The following is a 22,708-nucleotide window of genomic DNA, read 5'->3' as shown; positions in this document are numbered from 1 at the left end:
CAGATGCTCAATACTCAAGAACAACTTTATGAGCAAACGTGTTGTGCTCAATGAAGCAGTAGCAGGGAAACTGACTTTTTGTTTATTTATTCATTTGATCTGTGCTCCGCCTTTCTACCAAAAATGGCACTCAAGGCAGCTAGTTCTAGACAATTACACAGCTCACAGCCCTCTTAAACTTCTTAACAAGTGGCTGCTGCAAAGTCATCCTGAACAAAAAGTGGCGGCAACATTCCTGTAATCTGCTCACTTATTTGCACATGTGGCCGTGGCATCTGGAAGCCCTCAATCGGTGTGTATTTTAAAAGAATGTGATGCATTAGACTGGCACTGCCATGATCTTTCCTCAGGCAGGGGACAGTACGTTAAAAGCCTGTGGCAGATCATTGCCACCTAATTTCCTGCAAGGCTTCACCTCACTGAGAACAGTTTTTACTAGAATTTAGAATGGAAAGTCAATACGTGGCACAGATCTTAAAAGACAAAAGCCACACAGTTGGCACCTCCTGTTTTGAGTCACTTAAAAACAAGTGCATGCCCGCTTGGAGAACTTTTGAGACAAGTAGAATACTCCTCTTCTAAACAGTCTGTTTCAATTGTATGGGTAAGGTACAATTTAAGGTTAACAGCAGGGGTAGGAATCTCTTTCTGACCAGAGCTGACTCTGCTAGGGGGCCGCAAGCCAGCAGCGATGGCTATATAGCACCTTAGGCCTCCCGCCGCCAAGCAAAGATCAAATTCCCTCTCTTTGTCAGAGGCTTTTCCCTGAGGATTTCAGTCCAAGTCACCCTTGTAGTGTCCTCAGCATCCTGTTGGTTGTCTTTAGCACTATGGCACCTCTCTCCGCTGCTCCCACTTCTCCCAATCTCATCCTCATCTGTCTCCCCACCCCTGGACACTCCATCTGCCACTTTCTCACACAGATCACAGACATCCACCATCTTTAGCTTTTTGGAGCCCAAGGTCATGGCTCTCCCCCCCCACTTACCATAAATTATCATTACTCTATTACTATTACCATCTCCTTTCATCTCCACCTCCCATGTTCCTTGCCCTGAAAGCTATGGTGGTAGGGTTAACCTTATTGTTTCTCAGATCCTGTCAGGTCAATTCAGTCCCACTGACTCTCAACCTCTGAAGTTCATCCTGTATGACTCTATTCTTATGCAATTCTGGGCTGTTTTCCAGCCACAGAAAACAGTAAATACTCCAGTAAACTTTGCTACGCATGCGTACACTTGTTCTTCACTACAAACTATAGGACGAATTGCACACATCATTTCATGCATGTTTCTAATGGCTTAGGTGAATGGCCAAAAGGTTTTTACATGTGCATCTAAACGTGCACCATGGGGGTACATTCGTTAAAGAGTAGAGAGGTTGGCTTCAGCACACTCAGCAGCAAAACCAGGTAATGTGTGACAAAGGAGGCTAGTAATGTGTGGTTACCTGGGAGAAGATTTTGTTTATGAGCTGCATTTCACTAAAGAGCCTGACTGTCATGTCTTCTGGACATTTTGTGCGATTGACATAAAACGAAAGTACTCCCAACAACATATAAAGTGCACCAAACTGCTATCCTGATATTAGCGTATTGAGGGCTACAGATAAAAAGGAGTAATACTTCCTGGTTAAGATAAAACAGCATAATCACCCTAGGCAGAAAGCGTGGGATGAGTCCTTAGCAGTGATTTATCTCAGTGGAAGATCAAGCAGGCGGGTTTGCATAGGAATGCACAGAGTTCTCAGTCTTTTAGTTCAACTAACTGTGACTCTTTAATGCAGAATGATTATTCTATTTGGCTGCAGGCATATCTGGAGATCTTATTAAGTTCTGTACAAGACTACAACCAGAAGTAAGTAACTCGGAGACAAAAATTATTGCATTCTAATAGACTGGAGCCAAATGTAGCAGTAAGGTGTTGCTTAAACTGAAGGATAATATAGCCCATTCTTTCAGATAACAATGTAAGTATGGGAGACATGTTACACAAAGCAATCTTGTAAACAAAACACTCTCCTTTTAGACACACACACACACACACACACACACACCCCGTTCACATATTTTTCAATAGGAACAGTGCAATCCTATACATATTTACTCAGAAGCAATACCCACTGAGTTCAGTGGGACTTGCTCCTAACTAAGTGTGTACAGGATTGCAGTCTAAGAGTACATAAAGTTGTACCCTTCCACCCAACCCAGGAACATCAGAGTCACCGAAGTCATGAGTGAATCTCTCACAGTTATTCTTCTTGGTGATTTCCTACACTGAGTCACCATGAACTCTGGACAGTGGTACGCTGTCCTTGTCCTACTTGTGTCATGTTTACCAACAATCTAGGCAAAAATCAGAGTATTATACTTTAAAGAGGAGTCTATATGCTTGTTTCTTCCGCAAACTTTAATTTCATAGAATCATAGAATAGTAGTATAGTAGGGTTGGAAGGGGCCTACAAGGCCATCGAGTCCAACCCCCTGCTCAATGCAGGAATCCAAGTCAGAGCATCCCTGACAAATGGCTGTCCAGCCTCGTCTTGAAGGCCTCCAGTGTGGGAGAGCCCACCACCTCCCCAGGTAACTGGTTCCATTGTCGTATTGCTCTTACAGTCAGGAAGTTTTTCCTGATGTTCAGCCGGAATCTGGCTTCCTGTAACTTGAGCCCATTATTCCGTGTCCTGCACTCTGGGATAATCGAGAAGAGATCCTGGCCTTCTTCTCTGTGACACCCTTTCAAGTACTTGAAGAGTGCTATCATATCTCCCCTCAGTCTTCTCTTCTCAAGGCTAAACATGCCCAGTTCTTTCAGTCTATCTTCATAGGGCTTTGTTTCCAGTCCCCTGATCATCTTTGTTGCCCTCCTCTGAACCCTCTCCAGTTTGTCTGCATCCTTCTTAAAGTGTGTTGCCCAGAACTGGACATAGTACTCCAGATGAGGCCTAACCAGTGCTGAGTAGAGGGGAACTAGTACTTCCCAGGATTTGGAAGCGATGCTTCTATGAATGCAGCCCAAAATAGCATTTGCCTTTTTTGCAGCCACATCACATTGTTGGCTCATATTCAGCGTGTGATCGACAACAATTCCAAGATCCTTCTCGCTTGTAGTGTGGTTGAGCCACGTATCCCCCATCTTGTAACTGTGCATTTGGTTTCTTTTTCCTAGGTGCAGAACTTGGCATCTGTCCCTATTAAATGCCATTCTGTTGTTTTCTGCCCAGCACTCCAGTCTATCCAGATCACTTTGAATTTTGTTTCTGTCTTCCAAAGTATTAGCTATCCCTCCCAATTTTGTGTCATCTGCAAATTTGATCAGCATTCCCTGCACCTCCTCCTCCAAGTCATTCATAAAAATGTTGAAGAGCACTGGGCCCAGGACTGAGCCCTGTGGTACCCCACTCGTTACCTCTCCCCAGCTTGAGAAGGTCCCATTGATAAGCACTCTTTGAGTCCGATTCTGTAGCCAACTGTGGATCCACCGGATCGTTGTTTCATCTAGCCCACTTTGAGCTAGTTTGCTCATCAGGATATCATGGGGCACTTTGTCGAAAGCTTTGCTGAAGTTGAGGTATATGATGTCTACAGCATTCCCACGGTGTACAAGGGAGGTTACTTGATCAAAAAATCAGATTTGTCTGGCAGGACTTGTTTTTGACAAATCCATGTTGGCTTCGCGTAATCACGGCATTGTTGTCAAGGTGCTTCCAGATGGATTGCTTTATGATCTGCTCCAGAATTTTCCCAGGGATTGATGTCAGACTGACTGGTCTGTAGTTCCCAGGTTCCTCCTTTTTACCCTTTTCGAAGATAGGGACAACGTTAGCCCTCCTCCAGTCATCTGGCACTTCCCCCGTTCTCCATGATTTCTCAAAGATAATAGACAGCGGTTCTGAGAGTTCTTCTGCCAGTTTCTTTATGTCTCTAGGATGCAGTTCATCTGGCCCTGGAGATTTGAACTCATTCAAAGTAATGAGGTGTTCCTTGACCATATGCCTGTCGATCTCAAGCTGCAATCCTGCCCCTTCAGCCTGTACTTCGCCTTTGCCAGGGGGGTCATAGACCCTCTTTTGGGAGAAGACTGAGCCAAAGTAGGAATTGAGCACCTCTGTCTTTTCTTTGTCATCTGTTATCATTTTTCCATCCTTATTTAATAGCTGAACCACCATTTCTTTCCTCTGCCTTTTACTATGCACGTAGCTGAAGAAAGCCTTTTTGTTGTTTTTAACATCCCTTGCTAACCTCAGCTCATTCTCAGCTTTAGCCTTCCTGACGCCATCCCTGCAATTCTGTGCTATCTGCCTGTACTCTTCCTTTGTTACTTGGCCTTCTTTCTACTTCCTATATGTGTCCTTTTTTGTTTTCAGGTCATCCCTAAGCTTTTTGTGAAGCCACATTGGCTTCTTCTGTTGTCTTCCACCTTTTCTTCTTGTTGGAATTGCTTGTGATTGTGCCTCGAGAATTTCCTTTTTTAAAAGCTCCCACCCATCTTGGACTCCTTTTCTCGTTAGCATCGCTTGCCACGGGACCTTACTGATCATTGTTCTGAGTTTATGAAAATCAGCTTTCCTAAAATCCAGGGTACGCGTTTGACTACACTCGGCTTTTGCTTCCATTAGAACCAAGAACTCAAGTACAACATGGTCGCTTTCCCCCAGAGTTCCTGTAACTGCTACTTTATCCACTAAGTCATCTCTGTTGGTTAGGATCAAGTCAAGGACAGCTCATCCTCTAGTTCCTTCCTCTACTTTCTGTAGGAGGAAGTTATCCGCCACACAAGTCAGGAATTTCCTGGAGGGGCCATGTTTTGCAGAATTTGTCTCCCAACAAATATCGGGGAAATTGAAGTCCCCCATTACTACTACATCATGCTTCCTTAAAACATTGGCTATTTGCTTTTCAAAAGTTTCATCCTTGTCTTCTCCTTGATTGGGTGGCCGGTAGTAGACTCCGACCACCAGGTTCCTTTTATTCTTTGCTCCATTTATTTCAACCCAGATGCTCTCGATGGGGCTACCAAGCTTTCCCTTTCAGTGTGAAAAGTACAAAGCTAAAGGACATTAAGTCCAGTAAAACATTTTTTTACTAGGTTCCCTGTCCAAGATATTAATGAATGAAGACCGTTTTTGTAAAGCTTCCTGCCCTGTTTGTCCAGAAGCAATTCTTACTTGCAATAAGCGATCAAGCAAAGGGCAATTTCCAGCTATATTTTTGTGGCCGTAAACCTGTAAGTTGCATCAGAGGAGCAAAACAGTATTAAAATAATGTTGATTATAATTTAACATACTTACTGGATTCCATTGTCATCTGAAGTAAACTGTCAATGGCATTGGAAAGTAGGCCTTTACTTGATATTCTTATATGACTCAATATAATGGGCACAGCTTGGTAGTCCAAAAACAAGGCTTTTCCTTCATCTGTCTTCAGATCAATGCAAAGTGAATCAAAAGCTTGAGCTAGGTAATCAGCTAGAAGATGCATTAGAATTTAAATATTAAAACTGTACATTACTAGTTCTACTCACTTAATTAAACCAACTATACATTAAGTAAGTCCTACATAACACTGATATAATGGATATAAAAACAACAAAGTCTTTATGGTGCACTGCTTATTTAATGGTTACATTTGCTTATTATGTGTGGCAGCAGTGTATCAGGATATCTGAATAGAAGCAAATCACACTCACAAAACAACTCATTTTTTATTTCATTATATCAAATAAGCTCAAAACAGTACATGAACAGTGCACATTTACAACCCTCCCTTGTGTTCCCTAGGCTGTCCTTAAAACTTTTAGGACTAGGGTCTACTCTAAATATGACTAAGTCTGAATTCAACCCAATTTGTTTACAGAGGGCTACTATTTTAGTTTTAAGAGATTATATATGTAGCTGTAATATGTTTGTATTCAAATTTAATCCAGGCTATTTTTAAAAGAGAAGCAATATTTGTAAGAATCCAATTTAAACACACACAAAAACCATCCATTTTTATCCACACAAACAGAAACACAACACATACAGAACAAAACTGTAGACAGTGGAGTCAAAAGAACAAGACATGGCAGTCCTGTAGTAGCCTTCTGACTCCAGTATCTAAAATTTCCCCTCACCCCACTCATGCCTCTAACAATGTACACTGCAGCCTATAAAACTGTAATAAATCCGTTAGACTTTAAATGTGCCTCAGGACTCTGTTGTTTTTTCTTCTATAGACTGACATGGCTACTTCTCTGGAATGGATATACGATCAGCTTGAAAGAGATCAATATATTAAGATGTTTCGAGCGTTATTTTGCAATTAAGTTCTTGCCAAAATGCATTTGAAACACAAGATACATATTCAGAATTACATAAGAGAAGCAGTAAATTTTATAAAAAGCCAAAGTTCATAACACCTAGGCTGGGGGTGCCAAACCATTTTTGGGTAGGCGGCTGAACTACCCCCCATCAGGCCCTCTGCAGGCCAGATGATGATAGTGGGTGTGGCCATTCCTACTGACATCATCGCCACAACTCCCCACCCACTTTGCCTTTCTCTGTGCTGAGAGTGCCATGGAATGTCGTGCCTCTCTCAGCCCTGAGGAAGGGACTTGGCCGGCGCTGGGAGGAGCAGCCGCTGAGTCCCTGGCTTCACACAGTGCATGTCATCCCCACAGGGGTGGTGTGCACCATGTGAGAGGACTCAGCCGGTGCTGGGAGGAGCAGCTGCTCCTCCCAGTGCCAGCCACTAGCTACCCGCATCACTGCTGTTATATCTGTTCTGTGGGGCAGAGGTTCTGCGGCCCTGACCTAGAACTAGCCAGGCGTTTTCGCTGAGACAAAAACTAAAAACCTCTCACTATGCTTGAAATGTAAAACCAGCCTAAGAAATGTTTCTTCTGAATTTAAAGGTTAAATGCTAACTTAAGTAGCTTTTCATTCTGAATTAGGTGCTAATGTTCATTTACTCTGAATACCCTCTTGCTGTGAAGCGTCTCTTGCCCCATCTTTAAATAGTTCAAGGAACAGTACTGTTTTGTGCTGGATGGCTGTGAAATAAGGTGCACCTACTAGTTAGCTAACGTTATCAATTTTAATCACAAATCTTTGATAGGAATCAGTTACTTTGTTCAGCTACAAAGAACACATGCAGCATAATCCTATTTCTGATTATTCAGAAATAAATATCACTGTGTTCACTGGAGCTAGTAAGTGGTTTAGGATGGCAGCCTAAAATGGCATATTTATAACATTTCTATTTACAATTAATTTCCAAATTATTTGATTAGGAAAATGTTTCCTTCCTTATTTTTGTATAGTCAAATACTGTATTCTATATATATATATATATATATATGAATGAGATTTGGGGTAAAATAATAAATAGACGTCTTAACCTGAGTAATACTTATTTTGGACATATTTCATCTGCTAGGCTAGGTAAATAATGTAATATTGCTGTTACAGGATTATTATACTTGCAAAACCTTAGTTAGAATGCCCCCTACTGCACTGTGACTTTAAAGCAAAAGATTTCTTACAAACCATCTTGAACTATGTATCAGTCAGAGCTAGTATTTTTACACTGCGTGTTCATTTCTTACATTATATGTATACATAAAATAATAGGTGGTAGGGAGTTCATGAGTAGAGTGACTGTGGTCTTGAACCTTCTCCACTTGTAGACTATCGGTCGGACAGTGGATTGGTGACGTGTTTCACACAACTGTACAGTGAAGACCAGACTCACAAAGCGTCTGATCCTTTTATAGGGTGGGGCCTCCTAAACTCACCCCTGAAGTACCTAATTACTTAAAACACCCGATGCTAATTATTCGCTTTAATTGAGTGGGTGCAACCAGGGGTTCACTTACTTTTGCACATACCCTGACTCTTAAGTACTCCTTGTTTGCCTAATTCATACATTGTTTTATTTCACAAGACATGGAATTGGTTAATATGAACCCTATTGGATATTTAGAAGAAGACTGGTCTTGATTCACGAAGGCTTTCATGGTAAAACTATGGAATTTCCGTAATTATCATGAGGGTTTTCAAACTTTTTCTCGCCACTGTATGTTTATAGTGGATATTTCAGTTTGTGGCCCTCTTGGACTGCCAAACGTGCAAAAGTCGGAAAATTACGCTCTGCAAATGGAACTAGCCTTTAGTTTAAAATATATATTGGAATACCATACCCCTTTTCCTTACTTCAGCTATCTTCAGTGGAGATGAGGACCTTATAACTGTTTATAAACTTGTTAATTACATTTGGAGATACCGTACAGGGTGTACTGACCTCAAATATATGCATGGAACATACCTTGCGTCACTGTTTTGATTACAATTAAAGTTGATACGACTCTTAAAGGTAAACTGCAGCTTTTAAAGAAAGTTGCTGACTTTGGTTTGGGATCAGGAGCATGTTCAGAAGAAAGATATTGACTTTCCTTTGGTACAACACCTTTAAATAGGTCTTCACCCAGTCTTCTCATTGTTGAAGTCATTGTTGCATGCTGTTATACAAGCGACAAAGCCATATGAAGTGAACAAAGTATTCTATGTTATGTATTTTTAATAGAATATATTTATTCCAAATAAATATAAAAGTCATCTAGTATACTGTACACAAAGACCATCAACATTACCACATGTTTTAACTATTTAATTACAAACTATCTAGTTTAAGACTTATAGTCCCAATGGATATAGGCTTAAGGAAATATACCAATCAATATGCCAGCACCACGTTACAAACTGTAAGTCTGAGCCAAGCCTGAAGATGTTATGCCAGTGCTGCAGGTAGATGTTTAGGCCAGATTACTGCCCTGAACATATTTGCCCTGAACATTCGCAAACTGTTTTGTTTTGTATTTACCAACTGTAAGATGTCTACAAGTTGAGCAAGCCTCCATCAAAGCAGAAAAATAAAAGGTTAAAGGTGACATAGGTTAAATGATGGTTTGTGACAAGAGGCAGTGTCACGTAAGTTACAGTAAAACCAACGGACATTCCTTCAAAGCAATGTCTCTGAAGTTACAATTCTAGCCATCTTGATCTTGGCTATTCACTGCAGAATAACAATCTTCTATCTAACAGAAAGTATTATGAACGTAAGTGCATTAATACTAGAAGTGCTTTACCCAATATGCAAAGGAAAATGAATAAAACCTGTAGGTTAAATTCAGATCAAGCTTATACCATATACTAAAACCTCCCATAAAGAAACAGTTTCATCAAAATGCAAATGATCTACTTTGTGTGAATATTTCTCACCTGCATCCCTCCACCTAACTGCCTTATAGTCCAGTAAATAAATTTAACTACGTGCATGTGTAAGTTAGGATTCACAAAGGGCATCCATTGAAGTTGTTCAGCAACTAGAGGCAAAAACTGTAAAAACACAAGAACATTGCAACTGTAATTTTTTTCTTCAAGATTTGGGTTCTAACAATAGATTCAATATGCAAGTTAGTTCTTGTGGATATCAACCACGTTATGATCATACTCTCACATGAAAAATAAGTAACATGAATAATAAATACCAAAACAATAATTATAATAAAAAATATAATAAAATGTGACCTAAATTGTTTTTATGAATTTAAATCCTACTAGTAATGTCTCATTCTCATTTGAATCCTGCAGGATCAGAGCAAGAGGCCATCTAGGCTGGCATTCTCTTTCTAACAGTGGCCAGTTAGATATCACCAGAACAGAGATGTAGCATTCCTGGAAGGAGGGCTGAGGAAGACAGAAAAAACCCATACAGGTTTGGAGGGAAAATGAAATATGCAATACTTGCTTCCGTATCAAACTTTACTACATTAAGAACATGAAATGTACCATGGATAACATAGCGAACCTAAGTGGGGCACAAAGGGGGTGTCATCTATGGAGCCGCTTCAGCATCTGGGTCCTACTGGAACCTAAGTGGCTTGGGTGAGGAGAGAGAGTGTGTGTGTGTGTGTGTGTGTGTGTGTGTGTGTATATATATATATATATATATATATATGAGAAAGAGGGGGGGAGGGAGAGAAGAGGTGGGTGGGTGCAGGCTGCCAGTCTTTCTCCAAGCAGCTCATTTTAAATTCTTTCATTTCCATGGGAGCCTGAGGATACCATTTTGGGGCCTACCACTGGCTGTAGTTTTATGCCTGCAGATCTTTCTGTGGGCATAACTGCAGCCTCCGGCGTGGATCACCTTCCATTGCTGGTGGAGAGTCACCACCATACAATCCTAACTGCTCCAGACAGCAGATCTGGGGATTAGGATTGTGCTCTAACGTGGTTAGGGTGCAATCCTATGCATCTTTAGACAGAAAAATGTCCTAAATTCCCAGCATGCCCCCGTCAGCATGGCTGTAAGACTTTTTTCTGTCTAAAGATGCACAGGATTGCACCCTTAGCAACTAAAGTACTGGGTATATTTATGAAATTTAGGAATATAAATGCTTTAGTTTTATTCAAGGAATAATTACTAATATAGATGGAAATGAAATATCAAACTGCTGCATCCTAAGGTGCTTAAAAGTATCTTAATTTTTGCCAGTTGGAAAAATACAAAAAGAAATAATATGATAGTTAAATGTTAAAACCATCAACATTGTAGTAAAGAAAGTTTTATTATAGAGATGGTCTGTAAATCTCAGCACTGTAATGCGAAAACAGAAGTAACCTGTTGACCCAGGTTGTCTCTCTAATGAGTGTCTGAAAAATCCAGGGTTTCCGCTTTCTATACTTTCACTTTGAACTTCCATGAAATTTGGAAAAAAATTTGCATAAATTAAAAGAAGCTTTTCAATCCTTTTACATGTTAATTTGTTCCTTGATCATGTGTGTGTATTTTCAAAGATTCACCAGTTTATTTCACTTTCTGGAGCAATATGCTGGGCACACTAGCAAGAGTGTTGTTTGTGTACTCCCAAGAGTGTGGTTTGTTCAGTAATCCAGATAAACACAACAGCCACGCTATCATCACCAATGACGGCACTGCCATTAAATCTTAGGTCTTGGAGCTTTGCAATTTAAGTGGCTGGAATAATGTTATGTAAGACATAACATCACATTACATTAAGCATTTCATTCATAATTCTGGAAGATTGAATATTGTGTGTGTGTGAGTGTGTCCATCCCATTTTCCACACTGAAAATAAAACGAGCCTTATCCCAAGGTCTTCACATCTCTGATCCAGGAAGAGCACATGCGTATGAAGATAGACGCTTGCATGCCTGCAACCACAGAGGTACCAACTACCTATCATTTGTATGATCTTTGATGGCTTTGACCATGTTAGCAATATAAGGAAAAGCTGCACAGGTTGAAGGAGACAGTGTGGTCAACTGACAACATGTATGTGTTGGACAGGGCTATTCATCACCAACTCAAATTTAAAACAGGTGGATTCCACTGGGAGCAGATCCTGTAGCACTACTTTCTGTTCTACTGGAGGCCAAATGAAAACACAGATCACTGCAATATAGATTGTAACACAAACACACAACATCCCCCTTCATGAAACTAAGAGAAAGCGTCTGGGTACATGTGCACGTGTGTGCAGGGAGCAACAATCAGCAAAAGCAGCAGAGGAACGATGGAACACTTATGAAAGACGCTACTATGCGTCCCAGGATCTAAGCAGAAGCACAAAAAGGTAGTGTTCCTTTGAACAAGGGGCTCATGGCCAGCTCTTATGTATCACCAGCACAAGCGACACCTGTGACTGTATTATCTTAGGTGACGTCTTCAAACCACAACTAGGGAAGGAGAGGCACTCACAGTCCCAGAGAGTGGGTGCTGTTGACTCCAGGTGTCTTCTCTGCAACCAAGGTGTGAATGAGGAGTAACATGCCAGCAACAGCTGTTGCTGGCATATCAGCCCTGCTTACTTCTGTAGGCGGCTACCTGAAACAAGTAGCGGCAAGCTCACAAAGAGCTAAACCGGACAGCATCCTGGGGGCACATACTGTATTGTGGGTGCATGTGTGCTAGATTTCTGTCTAATCACTATTTTGCCATAAGTAGTGCCACTCGCATCTGGATTACTTGTGAATGGCCCACGGATGGGATATTCTGGGATCACAGAAGGCTGCTGACGCAATGACACCAACGTAAGGAGTGGAGGTGCTATCTTGGGTGGGGAATCTCTATTTGTGCATTGGAAGTCCTACGCCTGGAGTAGACGGCTGGAGCAGGATGTGAATGTTTATAACGTAAACCCTTTAGAGCAGCAAAGGATTGTTAATGACCTCTTTATCGCAATTGGGATTTTCCAGCTGAAATGGAAGGGTTAAGCCAACATTTCACATGCTGACAAACTCTTGGAATGTATACTTGATACGGCGCTCGCTTTAATACCTTTTAAACATTTTTTTGAATACACCTAGCTTTTATGTACAAGGAGTTTTTCTTTTCTTTCTTGGGTTTAAATCAGGGGTGAGCAACCTTTTGGCCCTGAGGGCTGCACACATATGTATGCGCTCGCGCGTGCGCACACACCTCAGTTTAAGCCTCCCGAATCTGCCTTCCAAGATCAGGAGATGGGATTGCTAGGGAGGTGGGGAAGTTAAAACAATACTGATCCAAATGGCTATTTTCTCGCTAGTGTTAGCAGCAGGAAACCATGATGTGTTTCCTGTCCCCAGCTGGGCAGCAGAGAAAAGTAGGCAGGCTACCGAGTGGGCTGCCCCAATGGGTTTTAAATAATCATGTCCTGACTGGCAGCAATTCCTGCACCACTACCTTTGTACTCTACTGGACCGCATGGGAGAACCGAGATCACAAAAATAGAGCATTCTGAGAGCAGGAGCACAGCTCACATTTCTGAGCCACATCTCTGCATGTGTGCTGAAATAACCGTGAAATCCTATGCAAGTTTAAAAAGAAGTAATCCTGCTGTGTCCAGTGGGGCTTACTCCCAGGTAAGCGTGTTTAGAGTTGCAGCTTAGGGACACATACGAAAGCTCAGTTTTTGTAATGTTTTATCTTAAGTAATGATCACCCTCTAGTTTTAAAAAATTCATATATTACACAACAATATGAATTCATTTCTCTGAGTGGCCTGGAACACATCCAAATCAGGATAAGCCAAGTTGGTATAAATGGAAATGCTAATTGTATATCATTAAACGTACCTGGGGCTATACCAGCAATTACACCCAGTGAACCTGGGTAGCCTGGGCTTGGATAACAGGTAGCCCAGTAATATTAAAATAACCAGGACCTACAGCATCAAATTATTCAATTTACTCAGCTGACTAGTTGGATACACAAACCGATACATGATACAAACAGCCTCATGATAAAACAAGAGGAAAAAGACCTCTACCCTGATACACTTCTCTTGTGTGTCGTTTCTGTTGGAAGCAAGTGTGCCTGTTAGCCTGTGAATGTCTTCTCTCTCTTCCTCTAGTATCAATTTGCTGAGGTGGTGATCTGAGATCCAGTCCATTAATACCGTTAAAAGGTCATAGACGTGTGAATTAAGAGGTATCTGCAAACATGAAAGCAAATCTCTCAGGGTGTGTTTGAAGACTGTTTTTTAACTACAAGATGGTATCTATAGCGTGCACTGACTTGTGCAGTCTGCACTGCAACACACATCTGGCTTGCATCAGTTGCACTGATACCAGATGGAAATCTGCCTGTGGATGGTGTTGCTATGCTGGCTTGAAGGGGGGAGAAACATTTCTCCAACCTGGCACATGGACGAAAAGTCCTGCAAAACTGTCACTGGAAATACAGTTGACCCGTCCTCCGCTGAGAATTGTCACTACTTTCATTTCTACCCCACCCTTGTTACAGATTCCCTCTTTTTAGAAACTTAATCTTTTGTTTCTACTGCAGCCAACACAGTCAGTGTCTTCTCTGGACAAGCCCAAAGTTTTTAATTCCACGTTTCTTTAGGGCTTGACTGTTTCTCCAATTCCTTCAGCATATATGGACAATCCATATACAATGGACATTAACATCATACACTAAAGGTATCACAAGCTAATTAAAATAGGAAAAAAGTATTTGGTGAGAATATTAAAACTACCCATGTTTATTTTACAACCTGCCTCCCCACCCCAATAAAACATAATAGGGCCAGATCTCTCCTTGCACATTCAATACCTCTCCTTGTACATACAAGCACTCCAGCATGCACATGGAGCTCCCAATGTACAAGGACACCCTTTTCCCTTTACACGAGTAGTTGGCTCTTCCACTGACCTGCCACGTGCACAACATAATGCTTTGATGCCTTTTGAAATCCTGGGTTGGGATCACAGCTCTTGCATAGCCTGTGCCTTACCTTGTGTGCTTTTGATGGCGCTACCACCTTTTCTGGCTTAACAGGTTTATGTTCCTGGGCTGAGTGGGAAGCTTCTTTAGACTTCTGTACTGACAGAAATTCATGCTTCCTCTGGAACAGGATAGAATGACAAGAAATTGCAGTCAACTTTTTTCTTGCAAAGGTGACAGAGGAGAAGAAATAAAATGAAACCTTACCTGCAAATTCTCTAAACGAGCTTGTACTTTTCGAGACTGGACTTCTAACTTCTTATTTTGCTCGCTTATGTCACTTAACTAAAAAGAAGCAGAACATGCTGAGCCAAACCTTATACACTTTCCCATTATGTCAGGGGTGTAGAACCTCCAGCCTACATGCTGATCTGGCCCAAGGGGAACCCAAATCTGGCCTGTGGAGCCATTTGGGATTGCTCCAGAGGGTGGGCCTTCAGTTCCAAGCCCTGTCCCCCTGGAGGAATCCCTTTGGGGGGCATCCCTCACTGTTACCACCAGTCTGGGTGGGGATTCCCCAGCTGGCGTGCACCAGCAGCATAATCCCCTGCTGGCACATGCTGTCAATAAGAGCCCCACTGTTATCTCTGAACTCAGATCAGAGATAACACAGGGGATACAGAACTGTAGGACTCTTCCTGGCATGGGTGTGTCCAGGTGCCTCTCATGCCCACTGCTACCTCCAATCTCAGGGGGATGTGGGGCAGCTGTTCTCTCCATCACGGGTCCAGTAGCTTCGTGTGGTACCCAGTGTGCAGGGGTGCTGGGAACCATGTGAAGCCAGGGACTCCGCTGGTGCTGGGTGGAGCGGCTACTCCTCCTGGCACTGTCTGAGCCCCTCTCTCCATGCCTCCTTCCAGCATGAAGAAGGTGGGGGTGATGTCAGGGGGGAGTGCCACGATGTCATCTTACACGGCAGGGGCCTGGTGAGGAGCAATCCGGCCCCTCACTCAAAAACACTTCTGTACCCTTGCATTATGTGGAAATCTGTTCAAAAATAATTATTCTTTTGCCCCCCACAATTGAATATTTATTGGTTTCTCTAACCCTAGTATGACTAATGCTGTAAAGTGAAGAGATGTAGAATCATCATTTGAATCATCATCAGCATAGAGAGCTGAACAAATTATCAAGAATTACAGCTACAATTCTCAATGCGTTTATGTAGCAATTTTACTGAAAAAACAAGGAACGTATTTTCAAGTGATTTCTTTAGCACTGACTTGAAAGACTAGGTGCCATTTCACTCATCACATTTTTATGCATTACCCACTTCAGGTTGACCACATCTTTTCTTTCGTCCAGGTTGAAGGGAACTTGCTTGTCTGAAAACATGCAGTAAATGCTTTCAAGAGCCACTAAGGCTCTACAGGAGTGTGTTTACAGACACACACTACCCCTTTACACACTTCAGAACAGATGTGGCCAATTTGCACAACTATAGGGATGCCTGTGATCACCTGAAAGCAGGGCACCTGAGACAAGTACTTAGGACAGAAGTACTTGGGATCAAAATCAAAACAACAAAAACCATTAAGACACTCCAAAGTGATGTTTCTAAAGGAATTCCAAGTCCTCTTGAAGAGGGCAACATTTTTAAAGGTTACCTGTATGTGTTAGGGTAAGTGTGAGTTATCACTGAATTTAAAACTTCTGGCAACTATATTTCTTACACCACATAATTGCTACAGAATCTTCCAAAAACGACTTATTTATAGCCTTTACAGCGTCTGATTCATGTTAAAATTGTGCTTGCCTGTTTTTTTAAGGTGTCATTTAGTTCCTTTAAAGTTTCAAATGATGTCTTAAGCCTTTTGTTTTCCTTTATTTTTTCTTTCAAGGCTTCAGACAACTGCTGAATTTCAGCTTCATGTTGCTGCAAAAAGAAACAAAGAATATTTAAAAACAGGATTGACAACAGGACAAGCTGTTTTCAAAAAGCATTTTAAAGCCAGCTTCTATGCCTGGATGTATGTTACGGGTCACCCTGTGACAATCTTTATATTGTGATAATCCAAGACCCTTAAGATGCGTGAGGTGAATTTTTCTTTTCTTGTCTAAAGGAAGTTAGAACCGGAACTTCCATGAGAAAGCTCATCTGTCAGGTGAATACACTGCTCACTTGTATCGGCCACCTGAACTGGCTCAGACTTAATAGGGGGCCAAATGAAGCAGAAAGAAATAGATTTACAATCGTAGAGGTGTAAACCAACAACGAGGTTAAACTCTCAGAGTCCTGGTTTGCACGTAACAAGAAGCCACCATGCGTGAATTTCCCTGTGGGGGTTCTTATTGCACAGCGGCCGCCATTATGAATATTTGGGGTGTGGCAGGGGTGCGTTTGGCTTCTTGTTATGTGCAAACCCAGAGAGGGTGGTTTGTTGGAGTGGTTGACTAGCCACCCGCAACCCTAAAACAGCCCAATGGGTTCTGGGTAGCTTGTCAACCATCCCAACAACCCATTCTCGCTGGGTTCGCATGTAATGAGAAGCTACGGTGCGCCCTGAATATTCAAGAAGGCAGCCACCACCACCACAAGAACCCCCACGGGGAAATTCACCCGGTGGCTTCTCGTTACATATGAACCAGGTCAGAGAAGCATCTTAGCTATCTCCTGCTTGATACTCTGTGTAATGTATTCACCGCACAACTACCACGGGTCTGAGCTTCTGCCACCCAGTCCCTCTTTTGCCAATGCAGCATTTGCCCTCCTCAGACTATCCTTCTCCAGTAACCCTTGACCATCAAAATGCTCTTTATGTTTTTCCTAATGCCTCCCTTATGCCCTCTCATAATTAGTGCCACTCGTAGGTGATGCAGGAGCGTGAATAAAGTTTGGTTTTAGGAAGCCAACAAGTGGAGAATTAATACGTTACGGCAAGGACTGATCTCTCAGCCACATTCCATCCCCATCTACACACACAATGCTCATGCGTTAGGGAACTTTCCCCCCACAGAAGACAAATTCACATGAGTAAAGGAACTTAACAGGTAAGTGAGGATAATCCCAATCGTAGAGATGAGTACTAATGAGGTTAACTGTATTTTAGGTAGAAACATTATTTAAACGTAAAGAAGAAACTGAGGAGTAACAATACCTCCTTCATAATTTGAAGTTTTGTATGAACTTCCTCCTCAACACCTCTTATCTTGGTCAAAGCAGCTTCATGTTGACATAGCAGGGCTTCTCGTTCACCTAAGAAGTGCTCTCGTTTTTCAAGTTTCAAGGCGTATTCTTGTTGATTTAGTTTTTCTTGCTGCATCATAAAAGACAGGATAAACAAAATACTGCACTGATCTACTAATAACTAAAATTAATCATAATAATTCTACTGATATTCGAATCACTCAATTTTTACCTGCAGCTTTTGATGTATGATGGATAATTCATGATAAATTTGACTGAAGTGAGATGGTATCAGGTTTTCCCCATTCACCTCTTGAGTTTCAGCAATGCCAGCACTCTCTCTTACTGCATCACCACCTCTGCCATAATCACAACGTGTGGCCACTGTCAAACTGGATGGCAGAGTAATATCTAATAGATGAAAACAGAAGCAGACACACTCAGCAAATTATTCCCCAATTTTCAAAAGGCCAATTATGGGGGAGAGATCTGTATTATTGCAAAGATTATATGTTGCCATAGCCCTGTGTGACTAACTATCATAGCAACTGAGATTGTTGGTATGCAGACTGATATCCTGTCAAACTGTCATGCACTAGGAATATTATTACCTGACTTTATAAGCAGGTAAGGAAGTCCAATCTCAGAGACTCCTCAACTGAATTGCCCCAGCAAGGTGTAATTTGAAAGTCTATGGCATGAACGAAGGTGAAACAAAGGGTTGCCCATTTATTTATTTTATGGATTTATATTCTGCCTTTTAGCAAATCTTCTCACAAGCTGGCTTACAATGTTAGAAAAAAAAGTATGTTTGTACATTTTTCTCTTTTTAAAAAAATTATACATTTATAAACTGGATGCACAATTGCTGGTTGCTTATTGTGGTTTGGAGAAAAATATCAACAATAAAAGAACAATAGCATACAAATAAAAACAGCAGAGCTTAGAAAAGTGATAAAAGCAAGTTAATACAAGTAAGTAAAAAATTAATCATAAAAGGCCTTCTTGAATAAAAAATGTGTTCAGTGTGCATTTAAAAGTGTAAAGAGAAAGAAAGCTTGGCAGATCTTCCCACGGACTTCCAAACTTATATTCAAAGTTTTTTCCCATTGCCCCAAAGCTGCTGTGGCATCAATAGATCGCTATGGCATCCCAGGCTCTATGACAACAGAGCAGCACAGCCAATGGGAGCCAGAGCGTTTGGTATCTGAGCATCTATCCCAGTACTGTTCGCTCTGACTGGCAATGGCTCTCCGGCAGAGGTCTTTCGCTTCACTTGCTAACTGATCCTTTGAACTGGAGATGGCAGGTGGTGAACCTGGAACCTTCTGCATGCAAGGCACTGACCCATGGTACCTCCCTGAGTATGACAATGGTGGCCAGGCGGTTCCTGTCCAGGAGGGGCTATAGCTTTAGCTGGTGGAAGAATGCTCAGTGCCCTAGAGGTAGCTGGATGTAGGAGCATCCACAAAACCGTGAACTTGCTCCTTTGAGGGGAGTGCAACACTAACTAGAACATGTTGACCATCAGCTCCTGGGCAGATTAAGCACCCACCAACAAAACCTCTCATCTTGTCTGGATTGAGCTTCTGCTTACTGGCCCTCACCTAGTCTATTACTAACCCCAGACACTGATTTGGCACCTCCAGTGCCTCACTTGAATCACATGTAAAGTGAAAAGAGAGTTGGATTCCATTCAACATATTGATGACGCCACACTTCAGATCTCCAGATGATCGCTTAGTGGCTTCATGCAGATGACGAAAAGCATGGGGGGACAAGATGGAACCCTGCAGAACCAAGCAGTAGCCCCCCAGCACCAACTCCCTGAATTTACCCTCCAAGTTAAGAAACCACTTCTCTTTAATCTGAGAACAATGCTTAAAGCTGAAAGTTCTGGACATTAACAAATGCAGTGGCTAAAAATGCTTCCAGTTTAGGTCTTCTAGGGCGCATCCCTAAGCATGTTTAGGCAGAAAAAAAGTCCTACAACTCCCAGCATTCCTCAGCCAGCACGCTGTAGGAGCTTTTTCTGTCTAAACATGCATAGGATTGCACCCTTAAAAATACATTGTTCTGTTTATATATACAGAACAGTTACGCAACTAGAAACCCAGTGCTAGGTGCTGCTGCACATATGCAACAGAACACAGGCTCAGGTGAGAAGCTGCCAGTAGCAGAGCAGGTGGATACTCACCCCCCCCCCCTTAACTGGGAACAGATGTTGCCCCCTCCAATGGCACAGCACCAGTTGCCACTGTTCCATCCAGGGAACCTCAACATACTGTGTAAGGGTAAGTGACCCACAGTGCTTTCAGCCAGTGCTAACGCAAAGCTGTGCCAGTGAAAATACGAATTAAGAGAGGGGGTATAGGAGGGGGGCTTAGGATGCAAGTAGGGCAGAACTAGCCAACTTTCCATCAACTGTCTTGCACAGAATGTTAGCCTCAATCTGCTTTAAAAGGGCTAGGAAAGATCAAGCACCAGGTCAGCTGAACCAGTAAGAGTTATCAATTCTATGCAGTTTTAAATTGTGACTATGTTATTAAATGAGATTGCATTCGAGTGGTGTTAGGAATAGCAAGCATTTGATTACCTGTTTCTGAATATGTGCCTCCACTTTCTATTTCGTTACTTCTAAGAAAATCTCCAGTGAATTCTGACTGTATGTCAAGCTGCCTTGAAACATATAGAGAATCCAACTCATCATCTGGCCTGACAAACACAAAATGATTACATTCGGTCACACAGAATATAAAATAATGCTGGAATTACCAGCAGTTTCCCCTTCACCTTCCTTATGGTGATGAAGATAAATCATAGAATAGTAAGACTGGAAGGGGCCTACAAGGCCATCGAGTCCAACCCCCTGCTCAATGCAGGAATACAAGTCAGAGCATCCCTGACAGATGGCTGTCCAGCTGTGTCTTGAATGCCTCCAGTGTGGGAGAGCCCACTACCTCCCTAGGTAACTGGTTCCATTGTCGTATTGCTCTTACAGTCAGGAGGTTTCTCCTAATGTTCAGCCGGAATTTAGCTTCCTGTAGCTTGAGCCCATTATTCCGTGTCCTGAACTCTGGGATGATCGAGAAGAGATCCGGGCCTTCCTCTCTGTGACAACCTTTCAAGTACTTGAAGAGCGCTATCATATCTCCCCTCAGTCTTCTCTTCTCAAGGCTAAACAAAGACGGAGGTATAGTGGGCTGGGAAACCAACTACTTCGGATGGAGGTTTACAACAGGTCTCAGGTGGGGCTGTGCTCCCCCCTAAAAAACCAAGTGCGCAGTCTGGAGTCTTCATGGACTCTGCGCTAACTGGGGAAACCCAGGTGGCTGCTGTGTCCAGGAGTGCATTTTACCAGCTTAGGCTGGTAGGCCAGCTGCAGCCCAATGTGGCGAGGACGGACCTTGCCTTGGTTATCCATGTACTAGCGACATCCAAACTGGACTACTATAATGTCCTGAATGTGGGGCTGCCTTTGAAGACAGTCCAGAAACTTCAGCTGGTGCAGAATGTGGCCGCCCAAGTGTTGGTGGGTGTGAGGTAATCCCATCACATAACACCTATACTGCGCCAGCTGCACTGGTTACCGGTGCATTTCTGAGCCCAATTTAAAGTGCTGGTTTTGACCTTTAAAGTCTTAAATGGTTTGGGACCTTCATCTATATGTTCCTGCCCACATTTTAAGATCAGCAACAGAGGCCCTTCTCACTTGCCCACCTTTGAGGGCAGTAGGTGGGTGAATACACAAGAGAGGGCCTTTTCTGCAGTGGCCTCACACCTCTGGAATAAATTGCCATCAGGGGTCCACCAGGCCCCACCACTGCAGGCTTTCAGGAAGGGTTAAAAAACGTATTACTTTACTTTGGCCTTCCCCTGATTATGTTTTATTGTACTGGATTGTAGCTGCAGTTGTGTGTGGCAAGTTTTGTTCTTATGCTGGTGTCTGTTGGTTTTTAGGATGTTTGCTGCTGTTGCTGTCTTTACTGTTTTTATTATGTGAGTTTTATTGTTGATCTGTTTTTATTACCCTATTGGTTTTTATTATGTGAATTTTATTGTTGTACGTTGCCTTGGGATAGTTTCTGCCCTGAAAGGTGGCCAAGAAATATTTTAAATAAATAAAATATACAGTGGGAAAGATGCCCAGTCCTACTTTCTGATCGTAAAACATTACTCCAGAGCAAAAGGATTGAATTCAGTTTTTGTGGGCTTTAAAGTAAGAAACGATAAGACTGGTTCAAAGGGTAAGGGGGCTTTCTTACCGACTCAAGTTTTTAAAATTCTTTGAAGAGTCAAAAAGACGTTTTTTATTGTGCTTCTTTCCACAATAGCTATGTTTCGACTGTGAGGTAGTTATGAGTAAAGATGCAATTGTATCATCAAGTGAGCTGTCCATTTTACCTATAAGGAAACATATTTAATCATGCTGGTTAAAGGAACAGCGATAATGATCAAACAATTATCTATTTTGTACTGTACGAGAACAATTTGAGAACAAAACCATGCGCTACTACAGGACAACACAAATCCCAAAGTGCAAACATACTAATCAGTAACCGTCCATTTAAGGGGAGCTCTATAACCACAAATCTGTTCCAAATTTAAAAAGAAGTTAGAGGCTTTGGTACAAAAAGTACATAGCTTAAAAATAACCCAGGCATAAAAGGAAAGTTTCCATGCAGCCAATCTCTCTCAAAACATCTTTTTAAAGTTAGAATTAAAAACAAAAAACAAATTTAGGAGTCTGGAGGGGAACTGCCTAAATAGAAATTCTGAAAAACTCCACAATGATCAAGGTGATGGGTAGATACATAACTGGATTGAAATGTCTGTGAAGTGCACAAACAGAAAATCAAAGGGAAACATCTAAAAGGTGCTGTGGAAAATATTTTTTTTAAAAAAATCCTCCAATGATTTTTGAGACATTTCTTTTTATCAAGGGTATTTTTCCACACCTTTCCTACAAAATAGGTTATCTTCGTTTGTCTATTTCTGACCTTATAGTAAAGGGCAAGGGATGAGATGTGTCTCTTATGAAAGGTGAGGCAAAACAACCTTGATAAAAAAGAGCAGTACCTCAAAATGGATTGGTTGAATTTAAAATAAAAAAAGCTATTTTTATGGGTTTTTTAAATGTTTTCTCCTGGGTCCCCCCCCCCCCCCCATGAAATGATACAGGTCTCTTAAGTGTAGAAATGCAAGCACATAAAGAAAGCAAATAATGTAATATACCAACAGAATTTTAAAAATACAAAAGAAGTTCCCAGAAAGAAAGAGTTAAATCCAACATTGCACAAGCAATTCCTTGT

General features: G+C 41.9%; 1 protein-coding gene across 10 annotated transcripts in view; it reads right to left on the bottom strand.

Moving 5' to 3' along the window:
• The window catches only part of CCDC138 (coiled-coil domain containing 138), a 41,001-nt gene that overhangs the window by 8,432 nt on the left and 9,861 nt on the right, over window positions 1-22,708 (bottom strand). For 3 of the 10 annotated variants that reach the window (XM_084844524.1, XM_084844517.1, XM_084844519.1), the window contains exons 3-13: window positions 21,662-21,800; window positions 19,993-20,111; window positions 17,629-17,807; window positions 17,368-17,526; window positions 16,026-16,145; window positions 14,477-14,554; window positions 14,280-14,390; window positions 13,305-13,475; window positions 9,259-9,375; window positions 8,306-8,498; window positions 5,290-5,466 (exon numbers count right to left, since the gene is read on the bottom strand). In XM_084844524.1, the coding sequence (XP_084700650.1) occupies window positions 5,290-5,466; window positions 8,306-8,498; window positions 9,259-9,375; window positions 13,305-13,475; window positions 14,280-14,390; window positions 14,477-14,554; window positions 16,026-16,145; window positions 17,368-17,526; window positions 17,629-17,807; window positions 19,993-20,111; window positions 21,662-21,800 (1,563 nt within the window). The remainder of the gene's footprint in view (window positions 1-5,289; window positions 5,467-8,305; window positions 8,499-9,258; window positions 9,376-13,304; window positions 13,476-14,279; window positions 14,391-14,476; window positions 14,555-16,025; window positions 16,146-17,367; window positions 17,527-17,628; window positions 17,808-19,992; window positions 20,112-21,661; window positions 21,801-22,708) is intronic. The other 7 variants (XM_084844514.1, XM_084844520.1, XM_084844522.1 and 4 more) reach the window with 5 other exon arrangements.

This window comes from Heloderma suspectum, chromosome 3 (genome assembly GCF_057233095.1).
Source record: "Heloderma suspectum isolate Gila_16-S chromosome 3, 16-S_ref, whole genome shotgun sequence".
Classification (NCBI taxonomy): Eukaryota; Metazoa; Chordata; class Lepidosauria; order Squamata; family Helodermatidae; genus Heloderma; species Heloderma suspectum.
Note: the sequence above shows the minus strand (reverse complement) of the source record. Positions and strands in the feature narration are given on the sequence as shown.